Source organism: Haemorhous mexicanus, chromosome 1 (genome assembly GCF_027477595.1).
Source record: "Haemorhous mexicanus isolate bHaeMex1 chromosome 1, bHaeMex1.pri, whole genome shotgun sequence".
Taxonomy (NCBI): Eukaryota; Metazoa; Chordata; class Aves; order Passeriformes; family Fringillidae; genus Haemorhous; species Haemorhous mexicanus.
The window spans coordinates 61399235-61418758 of record NC_082341.1 but is presented as its reverse complement, the minus strand read 5'-3'; the positions used below and the strand labels follow the sequence as shown (position 1 = coordinate 61418758).

At 43.7% G+C, this 19524-nt stretch overlaps 1 protein-coding gene across 6 annotated transcripts in view; it reads left to right on the top strand.

The window, feature by feature from the left end:
* NFATC1 (nuclear factor of activated T cells 1) overlaps positions 1 to 19524 on the top strand; it is a 109827-nt gene that overhangs the window by 10602 nt on the left and 79701 nt on the right. For all 6 annotated transcript variants that reach the window (XM_059851241.1, XM_059851227.1, XM_059851209.1 and 3 more), the window contains exon 3: positions 8925 to 9084. In XM_059851241.1, coding sequence (XP_059707224.1) covers positions 8925 to 9084 — 160 coding nt within the window. The remainder of the gene's footprint in view (positions 1 to 8924; positions 9085 to 19524) is intronic.

Sequence of the window (19524 nt, the reverse complement as noted above, 5' to 3'; positions counted from 1 at the left end):
GAGCTGTCTATGTAAAGGTTGTAACCAGTTATCCACCTTCCAGGGGATGAGCCCTAGGCTGGGAAGTCTCGAAATCAGGCATTCAGAAGCTCAGGGAGCAGGAGAATTTGGTGCCAACAAACCTGTGGCTTTACTTGAAGTTTATTATGTCTCAGGATTTTCATATTGCTGGACAAGGATATGATCTCATTATGGTGATTGTTGCAGGGCCTTTTACACTTATGCTTTGGGCACAGTGAATACGAGTTAATTAAGAATATGGTTCTTTTGTGAGTTATTTCAGCTCGTCTGAAAGCTGTCTGTCAATATTTTTCTGTCTCTGCTGGACAGTGATTCTCTGTTTTTTTCTGTCTTCCCCACTACTTCTGTTTAAAGTAGAAAAACCAATTTTTCAGCTGATAGAGGTTCAATCTTTTCATCAAATTTATTTATCACAACAGGGCTCTGGGTAGGAAGCAGTACAGAATAGCTGAAATCTTAATTACATTCATTGCATTTTCTTTCTGTCGTAGATATAGACTTTATTTTGGAGTCTTCTGGAAGCTGTAATATGCAGAAGTGTGAGGTGCAGGAAAATAGTTCAGCTTTCCAAGGGCTAGTGGGCTGTTCCTAGTCCCTGGTTCTGATGGTCACCCCCTTTCCTCCTCCCCCCCCAAGCATACCTGGCTTCTTGCTCTTGACACTGAAGCTGCCTTTCTCAAAATGAAAGCAGTAAGTGTGTAGCTGAAGTGTTTTAGTTAGCAATGCATTTCCTGGTTTTCAGCTTTGTCAGTCTCACCTTTCTTCAGCCAGCACCTCTCTGCCCTGTGCTGTCTCCTGAAACTGAGGTGGAGTGGTCCATGGCTCTTTATGTTGCAGCACACTCCCCTTCCTCATCATTCTCATTCTCCTCTGCATTGCCAAGCTTCTTTCAAGACCCTGGCTCAATTCAGCGCCGGGAAATGCAGCAACCCCTTTGGGTCTGGCCACCCAGAGTTAGGCGCTCACTGTCTTTCAGAGCTGGGGTGGAGACTTCTAACACCAGGCAAATCCTTCAGAGCCTTCCCATTTACTTAGAAAAAGCCTTTTATGTTCACCCACTGCAGTGCCAAGTAGCCCACATTCATCAGAGGGGCTGGCCCTCAGCTGTTGTGTCAGGAGCAGCTTTTTGTCGAAGACTTCAAGGGCAGGAATAGGACAGTTTGCCCAAACAGGCTTTTATCTTTCCGTTGCAGCAAGCGGCCGTAGGCGCTGTGCCGCGGTCCGTCAGGAGGCACCCGGCGTGCCTGTGCGCTAACACAAACAAGAAAGGTGAAGTGCACAGAACGAAGCCCCACTATGTTGTGTATTTAACATTTTTTCCACTGTTTTGGTCTTGTATAAAATATGTTTCCTGGTTTGCAATATGTTTCCATGTGATCTCATTAACTCGTGCTCTAGGGCAGTTGGAAGTTACTGTTGAAATGTGATTTTTAAGTTATTTTACCAATCAGATACACTGACAGTGCTTCCTTCCACCAAAAATACCTCTCGTTTTATGTATATGAAAGTACTGGGCAAGTGAGCACGGACGTCAACAGGATCACAGCCTGCGCAACAGAAAATGTTATTTTAAATCTTTCCAAAAAAATTGGTTAAGAATTTGTCACAACAGAGCTGGATTTTTTTCCTGTTATGTTACACATCTGTTCTATTTCAAATGTGAGGACTGGAGGGGTGGATTCCAACAAACAACTCAGGCTCCAAAATCTACCCGGTCATAATGATTTTGAGATAACCAGATTTGATTACCTCCTCTGTCTCTTCCTGAATATGCAGTACAGTTTTCATCAAAAGCCAGCGTGCCTTGGAAAATCACTGATGCCTTTCCCTCCCTCTCCTGCATTCCTATCTCTTTGGGAGCAGGAGGGAGCAGGCTCAGACACACCATCGGCTGCATGCTGTCTCCGTTCCCAAGGTTTTATAGTGGACATCAGTCTTGAAAGGAAACTGTTTTTTGCTATTGTTACTAAAATTGATGATGTTTTTAATTTGTCATAATTAAAGTTCAGTCTGCTTTAGGCTTTTCAAATCCTGGAGCAGGGGAATAATAAGAGTATACAGTCAGACTATAATAATGCTTGCCTTAACAGAAATAGAGTCTTGATGTGTTTTGTGAGCTCAGATGTTCAGCCCAGTCCCCAGGTCATGGGCTCTTTGGTGCAGATCTGGGCTCACACATCTGCCTCCAGACTATGAACATGTGACTGTTCCTGCATGGGACTCGCGGGTGCAGAGGATCACAGGACAGGGTGGCAGGATGGAGCCTGACCTCGCAGCTGAGGCTTGAGCTGCGCAGGTTAACCCAGGGCTGGTGGGGATTTGGCTGCAGTCCTTTGGTTGCAGCCCAGGGCCTTGCACCAATTCTTTGGATGTAGAAAATATTTAAAGACCAAGCAGACATTTCAGGGGAAGCACTGGAACAAGCACTAAGGTAACAATGGGAATCATACCTTTTCTAGACCAAAAAAATTTTATATATATATATATATATATATATATATAATATAGTCTGCCTCTAAACCCCTGGAGGTAAATCATGATGCAGAGAGTAAAGAGATGGTCTTTGTGAAGCTCTCTTTCAGCTTTTATCTCCAACTTCTTTTTTTTTTTTTTTTTTGGTATTTGTGCATTTTGCTCTCTCATTCAAATGCAACAAGTTTCTGTCTGTAGTATGTCTCTTAGAGTTACTGTTGGAAATAATTTTAAGAGAAGCACTCTATTGGGCAGTTACTGTACAAGCAGGGGAGGCTTTGTGTTTCTCAAACCCTTGCTGTGTCAGTGGTGTTCCTTCTGTTCCATTTCTCCATCTCCCGTAAGTGCTATGTAATGCAGGATGTCTTGTGGGCCAAAATGTCAAAACCAGAATGGAAGTACAGGACTGGACTTCTGCCCTCAGCTACGCGTGCACTGTTAGTGACTACTTCCAAACTAAAATCCCATTTTTTGTATTCTGTACCTGCTCAGAAGCAGGTCCTAAATCACCCTATATCACAACAAAAAGTATAGTCACTCACCAAAGTGCCATGTTTCTGGGTATCTTGCACATTTTTTATGACTTCCTCTTCACCTGCTGTATTTGATTAAACACAACCTGAGATTTCCTGGAGGCAGTTTCTTACTCTTTGAAAAGTAGTGCATTGTATTTATATAAAGTGTACTTGATTTAATTCAAGGAGTGTGTTGGCCTTTAACACTCGAGTTTGCACTAAATGTAGTGTTTTTCAAGAGAAATAGAAATAGTTGGGTTTGTTGGTTGGGCGTATGGCGTATATGAGGTCTACCACACCAAAAGGAGTTTCCAGGAATAGACAGGTGACTTTAAGAAGCTCCCTATGGTGTTTACTTCCACAGTTTATTGTTTTTTAACAGTCAAAACCCACATTTTCTTTAGCTGCAGTCTCTTTTTCAACCTCAAAAATATGCATGTATGTTTTTGACCTCACAGGCATGTGGTTATGTAGTTTTACATGTGGAGACTGAAGTCCGTACGTAGAGAATGTATGGTTGGATACCTCTCCACAAGTTGCAAAAGCATGTTTGACTTTTGTCTGCATCAGTGAGCTTTTTTTGGGGTTTTTTGTGGATTTTTTGGATTCTACTTTTGGGACTCAGTATTAAACTCAAGCATGCAAAAATTGAGGCCCCAGACGATACAATTTCCTTACAAACTATGATTTTAAAATGCTGTAGACATTTTTCTTCTCTTTTTTTGATTTGTGGACCTTTCAGGTGCTTTTAATTTTGCGGGAGTTTTTTGTTTGGTTGGCTTTGTTTTTTGTTTTTTTAGAGGTGTTTCATTCGGGACCATGAGATAGAGGGGAACCCTACTTGGGAAAAATTGAATTTCTCAGGAAAAAGGTACCAGCAATCTTAAGATGAGATAAGGTAGTCGGTGGAGATGAGGTAGTCAGTGGTGCAGCAGCACCGGATTTGCTGACCTGTGCATCCCTGGCGAACTTGCGTGTTTATGGCAGGCGAGAGGAAGTTCCTCAGACAAAGCAAAGGCTGGGCTGTCTGGGCAAGACTCAGTGAAGTGGGGTCTTGTGGCTGTGTGGCAGTGACCATCTCCTGGGACTCATTAGTGTTAACTGAGGGGCTGGCACTGGGAAGTGGACAGGGAAGAGCCCAAAATGTCGCTAATCTTTTTTTCTTTTCTGCTATATTCCTGCCAAATAGGAATGTTTGGATGCTTTCAACATGTTTGTTTTGCCATCACATAGCAGTGACTTTTTATTACATTTGGTTGCCTCACCATAAGGCTGAAGAGTACTTGGAAGCCTGTCTCAGTAAACTGATATATTTTTGTTTGTTTGATTTAATCCTCCCCACGCTTTCTCCCAACTGTTTTTTAGTTCATTCAAACAACCCTGTGAGCATCTTATTTATGGCATTCCTTCACCAGCTCATTTTAACACCCTAGGATTCTAAATTCAAAATAAGCAGAAATGCAATGCCAGACACTTGTTATCTCCATTTCTTCAGCAATAGTTTCTTGTCCCTTCTCTAAGCCATCAAATATGAAACTTCCATGCAAACCAATCTCTGAGTGTGAATTTTTAGGACAGAAGGGTGAAGTATTATGTGAGAGAATGACAACGACTCATGTTTACAGACTTCAGCATGAGGAATTCCAGTGCGCCTCATGCACTTCACAGAGGAGCTACTTGCTCCACATGCCAGCAAAATACAGCCAAGTCTAGGGTGGGACACAGTATCTATTTTAACAGCCCACAGCCTGATTGCTCAATTGTCAGACAGGAAATTCAAAAAAAAGAGAGAGTAAAATCTGCCCACGTTTAGTCATAGGTGAAATATAAAGCAGGTGTATTTTTCTGACCACAGTCGAGTTGGTGGACACGTAGCCATCACCGTTGTTTTCTTACTCTTTCAAAATCACACACAGGGATCTTTCACAGGCATCCACTTCAATGTGAGACGAGTAATAAATAATAAATCATAACCATGTTGGCAATTGGTGCAGAGTTGGAGCAGGTTCAAGCTAGCAGCTTGGTAAAAGTTTCAGCAGCCCATTGGTTTTTCTAGTTTGTGTTGTTGTTTCTATAGGAAAACTTCTTGTCAGAAAAAACTAAGTTTAGCACAGTTCATCCAGTCTCAGCTGTGCTCCTTCTAGGTCACTCACTTTACTTTGGGTGCTGAAAGACACTGAGCATCTTTTCCTTCTAGGCAGTGGCTCATGCCACTCTCAGGCAGCTGTCTGGGGTAGATGACTCTGTGCTGCAGTATTTGTCCAAGAACAGGGGTAGCCCCAGGGTGAGACTGGCAGTTGTTCTTGTACCTTCTGCAGTTTGGGACAAAAATGTTTGTGAATCTCCTTCTCCAGTGGCCTTGGGCACCTAGTAGCTTAGAAAGTGTAATTATAATGTAATTCCCAAATGGATAGCAGTCATGTGAAAATGGAGCTAAAACACCTTTAAAAAGTTTAGCAGAAGTTTTTAGCTTTGTTTCCTCCCTGTCTATATTCCAGTGGGCTGCTTAGTATCTTTCTTTTTTTTTTTTTTTCTGTTTTTTTTTGTAACTTGATAAATCTTTCTGCTAAAGGCAGAAGTCAGCCAGACTGGATAATCTGTTTTTGATTTAATCATATTGTGTATCTGGTGTATGCAAAATAAATCACTATTCATCTGGTTTTTAATCTGATTTATGTAGGACGGAGTTATATTGAGCCAGTTTTCTACAGCCTAGCACCAGGTTTTGTGAACCTGCCTTGAAGCAACCATACCTCATTACAGCATTTAGGAGGACTACAGTGAGATTTATTAGGGTGCAGAAAGAAACGGGACAGGTTTTCAGCTGGTGGAAAATGTCATCTGAGGAAAAAAGACTAATGTGTGTTTGATAGGAAGACTTCATGAAGACCTTTTATTCCTCTTCTTGACTGCTGTGGTGGGGCTCTTCTAACCTCCATGTGATACTGGCTTGATGAGGTAGTTTGGACCTTTTCAAAATAATATTTGCAGCAACCAGATTTGATTTTACCACTACACCATTTCTTTGGTGACTTTTTCCTTTAACCACGTTTAGCTGCAGAAAATTAAGTGCATGATGAAGATTACCTAACACAGGAAATAGCTCTGACAGCCCAGTCCATGACACTGCTAAACGCATCACTTTGCTTCCTTTATCAGGAAAACTCCCATTAATTGTCAATTTATAATTGGGCAGGTGGTGCTTTGGAATTTTGATTGTAGATTTGAGGCTAACAGCAAACGGTATTTTTGTTTTCATACTTTATTTGAGAACATGAATTTTACAGCTTAATTATACTAACATTTTCAGGTGCTGATTTGAAAGGGTGGGGGGATTGTGTATTTCTTCTTTGGTTCTTTTCTTTCAAAGAGATGTCATTAATTACAAAACTATGACTTCTGTGTATCTTAAAAAAAACACCAACCCTCTTCACTTGAGGGCTACATGCTGTCAGTCAGAGTTCTCCTTTTTAATTAAGTGTTAAAAATTTCTAATCTGATAGATGTTGTATCCTCAGAAAAAAAATCCATCAACTGAGAATTTACTTAAAACCAGAAACATCTGTTTAAAAATGTGTGCTGATCATCACCAGGAGAGACGCAGCTGTTTTGCTCTACTCTTTGTCATTTATCATTACTCAAATATGCTTCATCCAGATTTTTTTTTTTTTCAGACTAAAATATGTGTACCTAAAGTGCTAGGCAGAGAGCAGTGGCTACATACAATGGCCATGTGTCCGTAATTTTCTGCTGTCTCCTTGTTCCTTGTATGAGTGTGTAGTAGCAGAAGAGCTTCCCCTCACCTCCAGAGTGGGCCCTGGCCATTTTGGGGAAAGGCTTGGACAGGAGCTCAGAAGGTGCAACATCCTGCATGTAGCTGAGGCAGGGGCTTCCATGTGTGGAGAGGCAGAAGGAAAATTCAGAGTTTTTCCCTGGCAGTATCTTGCCAGTGGAGAGGGTGCCCCCCCGACTTCTCCTGACTCCCGATGTTCATGGAAGCTCAGAACCTGCAGACACAACTTTCTTTTAGATAAGCTTCCACTTAGGGGGAGCTGGGATGGATACTTCCCTTACTCTTCGTTATTGGGCTCCGTGTCCTGAAGGCTAGAGAACAGAATACCTTGATGTTTGGAGCCTGCAACTTGCCACTGGGATGTCCTGGAGTAGCAGGAGATGCTCAGGGAGCAAAGGTGATCCTGGTCCTCACTCGGGATGGGACTCGGTGGCACCAGCTGACCCCTGTAATGTATATAGTGTGTGTCCATAGGCATGCAGATACGTGGCTCAGACTTGTAAAAAATGAAGAAGGATAATGTAGGGAAACTTAGCACCACCTGAAGTCTCCGCAGTGCATATGCACTCAGGTGGTAACAGGTGTGAGTTCAATATGCTCCTGATACAGGGCTGGGCAAGTACTCAAAAACCCAAAAGGCAAAGCAAAAAAGTGCCCGTGCTAGTGGTAGAAGTCCTGTCCTGCAGGGGAGCCAGCAGGGCTGCTGAGAGCTGTAGTGCCGTAGAATATCTGAGTGCACTGAGTGTGGATCACTGGGATGGTAACATGGAGTATCCAGCCTCCAGCTGAACGTGTGTTTGTAGTATATGCATCCAGTGTGGAAGCTCTTGCACATCCTTTCCCCTTCAGGCAGCTCACAGGGAAAGGAAAGATTTCAGCTGTGATCTCTGCTGCTCAGACTGTCCTTGCTCCTGGACTGCAGCAGTGAGGCAAGAATCCAGTAAATCCCCAGTTTCTGGCCTCCTTCCAGGCTGGGGAGGGCTGGTGAGCCCTTACCTGCAGGCTGTGGTGGCACAAGTCCTCTCACAGTGCCAGGGAGCCCTGGCCCATGGCCCCTACAAAGGGCCACAATTTTCTCCTTGCTGGTTATCTTCTCCAGGCTGATGGGAGAAGTAATGAAGTTTTACATAAAAGGGCAGGGGAGTGTGTTGCAGTTGGGCTGTTTAACTACTTGCAAAGACTTTTGAAGGGCACTCAGTGAAGAAAATTCACCAAAGGAAGGAATGTAGAGTGGACGTGAAATTAGTGTTTTAATTGTAAAGCTTATTGCTTCAATTTTAAGATTAGTCAGTCTGTCTCAGGGCTGCTGTTTCTACTGTCCTTGTTTCTTTTCTTTCAAAGCTTCAACTTGGCATTTCTTAGAGGTCTCCCAGCTATTTTTAAGTGTGGTTTTATACTGGAAGAGGGTTTCTAAGAATCTCACTTCCCCACCATTGCATACTGTCAGGCTGCTTGATGGTAATAGTTGGTGCTTAGTATTTTAGTTAATTGTAGAGTCAGTGTTGAGCCAGAAGAGTGAGCTGCATGTTCTGCAGGCTTGCTCATCACCATCAATAGGATTCATAAGCAAGTTCTGATTTCAGAGCTTTCCCCTTTGAAGTGCATTAACCCAAAAGAGATCAGCTTTGCTTCAAGGCTCTCAGACATGCTTTGTGTTGGGAGTGAAGCAGGGAAATAGCTTCTTTTAATTCTTTCCACCCCTTGTAAACAGAGAAGATTTGTTGAAACCATTAGATTCATTAAATGCCAAATTAGTTTGGCATTCACTTTCAAGCAGAAATCGTCTTCCCAGAACTCCCCCGTGTCTTTCTGCCTTTTTTATTTTGCTTTGAGAGTTAATATAGTTGATATTTGTAATCCATGTCTTAAAAATTTTCACTTTTGGTTACAAATCAGGTAGCATCTGGGCCAACAGATATGCTCGACCCATAAATCTTCCTAAAATAGCTGATACCTTCTAAATTACTTAAGTCATGACATTATCCTTATTGATTAAATTTTAACTGTAAGATGGTGAAGGATGAACTGCGAGACTCGGTGTCTAAAGTAATCGTGCTGGCTGCTTGTGGTTTGTGATAGTGTGCTTGATGTTAATTTTTAATCTGTTTTCCTTTCCATTGTAGCCCATCCCTGCCTGCTCTGGATTGGCAGCTGCCATCTCACTCAGGACCTTACGAACTGCGCATCGAAGTGCAGCCGAAATCCCACCACCGAGCTCATTACGAGACAGAAGGCAGTCGAGGGGCTGTGAAAGCATCTGCGGGGGGCCACCCCATTGTGCAGGTACCAAACCGTGTAACCAGCAGCACAGGTTGTTTATCTCTGCTCTGTGGCGAGCGCCGTTTCTTCTCTAAAAACAAAAATTAATGGGAGATTTTTCCTGTCCTCAGAAATGCCTGCATGTGACCACTCCTTAGACCTCATTTTAAACTGGGTGGACCAAGGCTTTGGTTAAAACAATGCAAGAGCAATGTGAATACAGGGTGGATTGCTGCTCTGTCTGTTTAGGGCTCAGCGAGCGTTCAGCTGTTCAGTGGTGACCATGGGCCTACTAGCGCAGTCACACTCCAGACTTTATACTGTTTATTCAGTTTATACTGAAATCAGCTGGGGACGTGCCTCAGTACATTTAGTCCTTAGTTGGCAGTTGGATCTAATCAGATCTGTGAATGCATATTGGAGTGCAGAGCTGTAGCAGTGATGTAGAAGTATGTTGCTGGTTTGGATGTTGCAGTGAGTTCTGAGCAAAGGCTTTTAGAGTTTCTTCTGTTCAGTTTCTAAAACCCTTCCAGCTGCTCTGGAAAGCATCTGAGATCTGAATCTAGTTTTATGAATTCCACCAAGTTCTTTAGTTAGTCTGTATAAAGCATTTAATTTAATAACACTCTAAACTGACCCTTAATTCGTTTATATGAGTAGTCTCATTCATTTTTGAAGGGCTTTGCTCAGGAGTAGGAAGAACAAGATTTGGTTGTTTAAAACAAAACAAGAAAAAGTAGTGGGAGAGAGTGGGAGACTGCCTGTCCCTCCTCAGCTGCTGCTTTCTCACCCCGCAGTTAAACTCACAGTGCTACCCATCAGGGATGTGTCCCTCTGTGCAGCAGAGCCCAGGTTTTATCACTGCCCGGATGCCAGAGGACCCATGGATGCCAGGGCAATGCTGCCATGTTTGCACGACTTGGGCTTATGCCACAAGCCGTGCTGCGGGAGCAGTGGCTTGTTGAAAGCCCAGATGGCTCAAGATGATGTACGGACCACACGTGCAGGGCTGTGCACGTTTGTTTATTTACTGTAAGCCCCTGTTAGCAAACACGTCTGTGGAAGGAATGGTGGGAGGCTGGGATGACGCTGGGCAGAGAATGCTGCTGTGAAAATGTGTGCTGCTGCCACAGCTGGAAAAGGAAAGTGAGGGGAGTTGTCAGCGGCAAACACACTTTAGCTCTGCCAGAACTTGTCAGTGACATGGGATTATAGAAGCTGTCTGCTGGAAGCTGAAAAGTTTTAGCAGAACATTTGTGAATGATATTAAAGAGTGGCATGTGGCAGACATGCTTGTTTACAATTAATGCCTCCTCTGTTTGTGGCTTGATGCAAGGAAATGCAAATGTGGGCGTATCAATTTGCAATGGCCAGCTTGGCACTTAGAGTTTCTTACGTGCATTTTGGAAAGACTGAATGTGATGCCAACATTTAATTGGACTAAATGTGTCCAGACATTTCCCCTCTTATCCCCTGTCCCAGTCTGTCAGGAGGGAGCATGCTGCTTCCAAACACAAACAAGTGTCAGAGGAGAGGGAGAGGGAGAGGGAGAGGGAGAGGGAGAGGGAGAGGGAGAGGGAGAGGGAGAGGGAGAGGGAGAGGGAGAGGAAATTACGGAAGGCCATGAAGGGAGAGCAGAGGAAGCAGACAGTCCCAGCCCTGTCAATTGGCTCTACCGGCTTAATAAGGATTAATGTATTTTTCAGTCCTTTTATTACAACCCAAACATCCGTTTCTCCAAAAAGAACATAAACATAAAGAGATGCAGAAAAAGCTTTTCTGTGCTGACATTGCCATCATGGCCAGTTATCTGTTTGAAGAAATGCATAAAAGCTCTAACTTGGACCAGAGTTGAGTAGATGGATGGAGTAAAAGTACTTCCAAAAAGAAAGGAAGTGTTTGTAAATATTTTTTGTAAGACAAATAGTAAGTACTTACAAATAAAGAAGTACCTGAAAAACATAAGTATGTATAAATAAATGGAAGAGAAGGAAATCTAGGGAGTATTTTCTGTTAAATTGGTGGCTGGCACAACCTGAAAAATGCATCTCTGAAGCATCAACAGGTTTCCAGATGGTTTGGATCAGGTTTGATTCATCCCACTGGGTTACACAGAGAGGAGCCCAAGTTTTGAAGTTCAAACCCAGATATAAGCTCAAGCAGAATCTGAATGTCTTCAGGAGAGAGATTTTGGATCAAGCTTTTTGCTCTTTAATATTTCTGGTGTTTTCTATTCTGTTGATCTGGGGAAAATGCTCATAAAACTGCTTTGACCTCTTATACTACCCTTTTCTCTTACATTTTTCCCATGTTGACCATCAGGTCTTTCTTATGTCGGTACTTTGGGGAAACTTGCTTTCATTCTGCTGTTGTTAAAGCTCTTCCCCCTTTATCTTCAACAAGAGGAGAATATGGATGAGGTCTCTCTCCTCTCTCAGTTTTTCTCTCTTTGTTTCAAACCCGCTCTCATTGGCATCTTGCTTCCCAAAGTAGGAGATGTTCTCACATTAATACCTCCACAAATCTGTTGGGCATGCTAAGGCAGAGGAGAAGTAAATCCAAAAAACATCCACTGTTCATGGCATGGTTCCCAAGCAAAATTGCCAGGAGGTTGCTTTCTCTGCAGCCAGAGCAGGTTTACCTATTTTTCCTAGGCAACATTAGCTTCCTTGCTGCTGATCCATCTCTTCTTTTAGGAGGTGGAATGTCTGAGGATCAAAGGTTTCTGAGCAAGTATGCTCGATGAGGAGAGTAGTAGCATAGGAGGGCAGGAGTCTCTCATGAGTATGACACATAGCCCAAACTTGGGGGCCAATTTTTTCCTTGGCTCCTCCAGTCTGGTGACTTTTCTGTGTAGCTGGAGAAGGCCCCATATACAGCTGAGGAGCTGGCTCCGTGTGCGCTGCCACCGCTGTATGAGATTGCTTTTCTCTCCCAAACCTGAGCGTGGGCAGAGCTGAGCATGGCAGGCTGCCTCAGGAGCTTCTACTGACCCATGCACAGGCAAGCCTGGTGCGTGCTGGGGGCTGCCTGTGGCAGCAGTTCTGTCAACCACTTGCTCCTTATCATCTCTGAATCATGTATGGGACTTGCTCACTGGAAGCTCCCATGTGCCATCTCCCAGGCATTTTTCAGCCAGCAGGATTTCCTGTGGATTTCCTTCTGTGGAATGGCAGCATCTTCCCCGCTGCACTTAGGAATGATATGGTTTGGAGCGCTTCAAGTTGCCTGTGAAGGCTTATGAGCCTGGTAACACAGTATTCCTCTCTCTCACATTTTGCTTTTGCCTGTTTGGGTGTTTGGCTGCCATGGCAGCTCTGAGCTATCACTGTTCCTGATTGCTAAACGTTTGGAGAGTGGGATGAGCCGGCGCGCCTGGCGAGCTAAAAATGCTGCAGAGGATTGGCAGGCAAGTGGTGCTGGGGAGCGGTGCTGGTGAGCTCACGGCTGGCACTGGCTTTCACCCCTTGGCTTGGGGAAGTATTTTGCGAGTTGCTGTTGCCTTTGGTGATTTTAGACTGGAATACTCCCACCTCTGAGTCAGAACAGGGATGGTACCCTGGCTGGCACCAGGCATTGGGAAGCTGCATATTGTGTCAGGTGTGAGCGTTAAACCTGGGACCACTCTGAGGAGCAAAATCCTGTCTGTTACCATCTTGCTGGCACCTACTCCTTCTCGAGAGTTTGTGGCTTGGATGAGGATTTTTCAAACAAAGCAAAATAAGTGAATGGGTTAGTTAGGAAACCCACAACATTACATAGCTACAGACACATTTTAAGTGAGGTGAATTTAATTCAAGGGGTTTACATCCAGAACACCTTAAAAATGTCCTCCGTTTGGACCTATCTCACAATTCTTCATTTTGAGAGTAGTGGTGAGGAGGTGCACAAGATGGGGTTTGCATTCCAGCCAGTGATGGCTCTGTTTCAGCTGCAGGTAAGTAATGCAGCAGATAAAAGTTTGGGCTCCCCAGGGAGGGATGGCACCAGATTATAAATACATGGTCTGTAGATATTCTAATTAATAACTCATCTTTGAAATAAGTCAAGCCCTTTGACTGCCTGAGATGGAATTTTTACAAGCAGGGTGTGGTGTATCTATGAGATAAAATCCAAATACTCAAGAATGTTTAATTAAAGGGCATGATGTACTCCCATAGAAGATTGTACTCAACAGTGAAAGAAAATATTCAAATGCACGGAGTAGTCTAGTAAGCACTTTTAAAAGCCATGACTATTATTATACTTTTTGACACAAAATATGCCATGAATTCTCTTCAAGATCACTCCTGACATGAAGTAGATAAATTGGTTAGAAAAAGGAAAGAAAAGGAGTTGTAGGGGTTTTCCTTTTTATCTAAGTACCAGTACTATCCAGAATTTGTTTTCCTCTTGAAAAATTAAGTTATTATGGAATATAAAGTGAATGCTGCCTTGCCTTTCACTGTACCTCTTAGAGTGAGAGGGTAGAGGTTGTATTTGGCTCCTGTGTTCCAACACAAAATTTCATCTGAGCCTGTGCAGGGCTGAATTGTCGGAACGCTCTCATTTTACAGGCAAAACACAATGATTTGTCTGCTGACTTACATAGTCAAAATGTTGTTTATGCTGGGAGATTTGCTCAAGAATCATCTCTGTCCTTTCTTGGCAAGATCTCTAGGCATTTCAGGTCTGATTTTCAAAGGCCTTGAGGCATACACTGGGATTTTTAAATCCCCTTATGACTAACAAGTGTCAAATTCTCCTCTATGGCAATCACCGCCTCGGTATTTTTTGTACATCTCCACATCACCATAATTAGGCACCAACATGCCCCTGAGTGATTTGTGCACCTCAGCAATACATGGAGTGACTTATTGTTTGCTTCCCAGGGATCGGTTGGTTTTGCTGCTTTCGGTTAACAAGCACAAAGTCCCAGTGCAGGTGCTGGCCACCACAGCTATCTACCAGAGCCTTTTCATCTTCAGACCTATAAGCAATGAATACCTTTTGCAAACCCCTTGGGGAATAGAAAATCTTGTTGGCAAAGCAGTGTAACTTCATGGGCCATCGCACTCTGATCAGCCCCTCTCATACCATGGCTTCACACACAGCCAACAGCATGAGGTCAGACAGTCCTGTGATAACCAGAAGGCTGGATGGGAACAAGAGAGAACTCAAGAGCTAAAGGAAAAGACTGGAAAGAGATGTTCACCTCTGATGATAGAAAGAAGATGAAGGTATAAAGAAGCCAAGAGGAAGGCCCTTCCAGACAGAGCAGGCCAAGTTCTTTGCAGCAGTGCTGTGGTGCTGCACAGCAAGAGTGAACCCATGAAGAGTCCCATCATATGGGACCTGCAGTGTGTTCATAAGTGCTTTTTTTGGTAGAGGTCCCCACTGCTGCAGGTTTGTTTTAAACAACAGAACTGCCACCATTGCTGAGTGAGTCAAGGGAATTAGAAAGAAAAAAGAGTCCCTTGTGGTTCCAGCTCATGGCCATCTGACACATGAGCAAGAGGAGAGAACGTGGAGAAAATAGTGTTAGCTGCTTCCCCCTTCCCTCTCTGGGTATATCAGGGCAGAGAAGAGGGCATATTCTCATTAGTAAGCAGTGATTCAACTCATCATGCCACAGTGGACTTCCTCTGTGTGCTGCTCTTAGCTTCTTTTTAGAAGGCAGCATCACTGTTTTGTTCAGATGGAAATATAATCCTTCCTTATGTTGGGCATATAAAGACATTGGCAAGCACCTGTTAGCCAGGTTGCAGTTAATAGCACAAAGCCCTGCAATCACAACAAGCCAGACAGGGAACCTACACTTTATAGCCTTGTTTTAGACAGCCGGTACTTCTTAAGAGTAAATCTGAGCTGAATAGCTTTCTCACTTCTTGCATCTGTATAGTTAAAGCAAAACCTCAAACTAGCAGACAGATAATCAAAACTGAAAAGTAGAATGATTTGGCAGATGTTTTAAGGTTGCTATTGCCTCTATAAATCCAGCAAATGGAAGAATGCCCATTGAAAGCTTTTCATCACAGTTGTTGGGTGTTTTTTTTATTAGGAGAGTGTGTTTTGGAAAGGAGAAAGTTTCTCATTTTTGGGGCTCACATGAAGTTGGTCCCACAGAGTAGCTCCACAAGCACAGCTGTATCACTAGCTTGTGGCCTCCCTGAGGAAGGGTAAGTCCAGAAGGGAGCCGTCCTGGAAAGTGTGCTGCTGTCAGCTGGAGAAGATTTCATGACCCTGAAAATGCAACTTCAGTTCTGATTTATGAGCCATCCTGGGGACAGGCTTCTGCTGTTTGGTGCAACGGCCCTTTTCAAATGAAAAATGAAGTTTCCATCAGCCAGTGCTTGGGGGATGCACTCTGCTCTCTGTTAAAAATGATACCTCGCCCACGCTCAGCATGATGGACGCCACAGTACATATCCCGGCTGTTAGGATGCTGAGATGTTCAATCTGGCTTTCCAGCCTCAAGGCTTCAGCCTTAGGTTTGCCTTCAGTTTGGATTCTGGCTACAGGCAAAGCAGAAGTTGCTTATGGCCTTGAGGGAGGAGAGGATGGAAAGCCTTCACATTCCTCTGCTGGTGCTGTCTCCGTTCCCTTGGGAAAGGGGGTGATGACATCAGCTCCCGATTGTCCTTTTCATTGGCCTCTCCTGGTTTCCTTTCTGTCTTCTTCTTTGCAATAGTCAGTGGCATTGCTATCACTGTGTGGGCTATCTCCTAGCTGGCCTCTGGGGGCAGTTGATATGGCAAAGACCTTCTAGATAGAGGGGATGCAGAGGAATCATCTTTACCTCCAGCACTGCTCACAGAGCCATCCTTTCTGCTCCCCGTCAGTCCAGTTTTGGTAACCAGCAGCACATGCACCTGCAAGGTCAAGAATGCCAGAACATAAGTGTAGTAGTCCTCTCTGATTCCTCTCTGATTTACTTTTCCTCAGGCATTGTGCTGCATCCTTTTGACTCGGTGAACTGTTTTCATTGTGGACAGAGGGCTTTTTCTGCATGTGGTCTAAAAGGGTGATTCATCATAATTTTGGAAGCGTACCTCTAAAATGGGCATTACTGTTTTTCAGCGATGAATCAGAACTCATCCTTGACTGTTAGAGTGTGATACCTTTTCTTTCCCATTCCATTCTTTTTGTCCTGTGCTTAATATTGCATCACTCCTGCTAAAAGTTGCAGATGCCATGTCTCTTGTGCTGTCACAGAAGGCAGAGACTACCAGTAGTGCTAGAAGTGGCTACCCACTTTTCTAAGAAAAAATAAAACCCAGGTAGATCTTTTGTTTGCAGACCTCAAACAAAAAAACAAACCAAAACAAAACCCCAAACTCAAACCTAATTGCATTCAAAGCCATATTGGGGCACTCCTCAAGTCAGATAGTTTAGCCTGCTTAATTCAAGCACATGCTTAGGGCTTTGCTGACTCTTAGTTTAGCCATTTTTGAGAAAATAAGACTGGATGGGTGAGGTGTTGACAAGTGGATTTAAAATAGCTTTTCATGGAGGTTCATGATATGTGAGGCTGTGGTCTGGGCATGAATCACAGTCGTCACTTTGCTTAGTTTTGGTGCAATTGAGAAGACCTACACCAAAGTTACCAAACAGCAAATCTGCTCCAGACTTGCCAGATTGTTGCACGTTACCATGTACCCAAAATCTGAAACGAAACAGAGTTAAAATGCAGCTTTACCAGAAGCCAGATGCTTCATTATGAGCTGAGCTAACCTACCTGCCAAATACTGCTAACCTGCATGAGGCAGGCGATTAATTTTTTACAAGTCTGCTTTGGGAACTAGACATCTGTCCTCTGTTCCTTATAGTAATATCTCAGGGAAAGCGTTTTTTTTTTCTTGGTACTCCAAATTACATAAAACATATATAATGAAAATTATATTGCCTGCATTCTGTATCAAGATATACTGGGGGCCGGTTCATATTTCAGATCCCTTTTACACCAACCTAACTCCAGTGGAATTTCTGGTTTTATACTTTCTAATTTTTATATGTAAGAAGAGTAAAAAATTACGTCTGTAACACACTTTGTGACCTGGAATATCAGTATATATGGTTATAATATAGATTTTCCATTTAAATTAGTCATTATTTCAACTAACAGGCCGAAACAGTGGAAAATATGGTGTCCAATTACTCAGTTGCTCTCTCAAAGTACATTGCATCTTCCTTTCTGAGCAGGAGTTTATAATTTATTTCCTTGTGAAGAATAGCTTGAGATCTACTTTGATACATGCCATGAAAGGGAGATGACCCATTACAGCATCTGCTGTATACATACAAAGAAATAAAATTTGTTGCATGCTATCAGTGCAGTGAATTCAAATAAACTTTCATCTCCCTAGACATGTTTAAGAAATAATTTAGCAGGAGTTGCATATTTTCACTGAAACAGTTGAAACATGCTAGTGATCAGTTTACTTACACATGGTAAAAATAATATAGGTTGCAGACAGATTTGTAATGCACTTTTAAAACACCTGTTTTTAATGTTTCAATACCCAATAAAGCAGAGGAACTCCTGCTTTTGGTTTGCATGCAGACATTATGCACACTGGGATTTAAAAGTCTGCTGCCTAGGTTTCAAATGCAGTAAACAGCACTTGGAGGCACAGTGTGGGTACATTTTGGGGAGTTACAGACTCTGGAGTCTCCCTCAATGAATTTTGCTCATTGGGACATTGATAATGTGGTGTTACAGCCAAGTGTGAATCCTGGTGAAAACCCACAGTCCTCCTGAGAAAGAGAACGGCTTCCTTGCCACTTGCAATTCTGCTCATTTAGAAATACTGCTGGTCCAGTTCTGTGTAATGAGAGGGGGAATAAATGTTTGAGAGGTGGAGCAAAGTGATCTGTTACAGTGAAACCAAGTACTTAAATACATCCTTAAACTTTCCTAAAGTTGGATGAAATGTTGAATATATACTTAAGCTTTCTATCAAGCAAGAATACATTGATTAACTGGCAATTAATTGTGCAATGCAGTGCCACTCAGGTTACTCAGCTGCAAAATCTGGCGTAAGATATTTTCGCTGCCTTGCCACGGGTGTTAGAAGAGATTGGGTGTCAGGAGTGAGTGTGTGGGGCTGTGAACTGCCCAAAAATAGCATGATAAAGGGGAGCAAGTTGCAGTATCTGTATTCTGTTCTTGCAGGCCTCTTTGCTGCTTTTCAGGAGACCTACTGGGTTTTCCCTTTTAAAAATCTGATGCTTTTTGGGCATCAATTGCAGTTTCCCTGTATATTGCTACTTCCTTTTGATGGTTTTCAGGTGAATGCTAGTAACTGGATCCTCCTTTTCCTCTGTCTTCAGTCTCTGTGATTTTGGGATCCCTCAGGATGACTGCCTGCCTCTTGTTTTTGTTCTGCCACCATTGTGCCTGTCTATATCTTATGGCCATGAAGTCTCTGAAGCTTTTACTGGATGTCTTGATAGCAAGTCAGGCATGATGATACTGGAGCCAAGCTCTCCAACACTGTGCAAAATCTTCCCATTACTTTCCTCTGTCTTTGGGCAAACTGTACCTTTCTTCATGTCATCTAAGTCTGCAATTTAGACTGTTCAGTGAAGTCTACTCTATTTAGCTGCTTGCTGTCCCTGTGCCAGCATGAAAACAGCAGTATCAGCATGCATGTTCTGCACAGGCCATGGATACCCACACTTGCTGTGCTTAATAAGCCACACGTTCCTGTCCCCTCGGCTCTCTGCCCACGGAAGGACACTGGCTCGCCTGGGAAGCCCGCAGCAAATCGTGACTGCACAAACAGATAAATTGCTAGAAGGGAGCAGGGTGGGAGAGAGATCATGTTTCGTTTCTGGAGAGCTGTTCAGAGATGAGCTGTGCATGAAGCCCCGGTGCAGCTCACGCATAGAGGGTTAGTCCCGACTTTTCATCCCCCTCTTAGCGTTTTCACCTGAAGCAGCTGCTTGGTTTAGCACCGCAAGCGGAGAGACACCTCAGATGGTTGCGACATGTCAGGATAAAGAAGCTTGAGCAGGGCTCGCAGGGTGCTGCTTGTGTTCATCAGCAGGTAGGACTAGCAGTGCCTTGGCTCTCCTGCACGCGCCCACCGGGATGTAACGCTTTGCTCCTGAGCACAGGCAGAGAAGGGATGCGAGTGCCTGGTTTGGATGAGACCAACCATTGCCAAGGCAAGCACCGATGCACAGGGCAGCAGGACACTGGATGCAGCCGTGGGGCAAGGGGATGGATGTGGGGCAAGGAGATGGATGTGGAGCAAGGGGATGGATGTGGAGCAAAGGGATGGATGTGGGGCAAAGGGATGGATGTGAGGCAAAGGGATGTATGCTGCACAGGTGCTCCGGGCAGAGTGCCAGGAACCAGCAGGAAGCACTGGGGCTGATGAGGGGTTGAGCTCCTGCTGCCAGTCCCCCTCACTGCCTATCCTGGCCTTACATCTTGTTATTATGATCGCTATGGAAATAATTTCAATATGTTTTGCA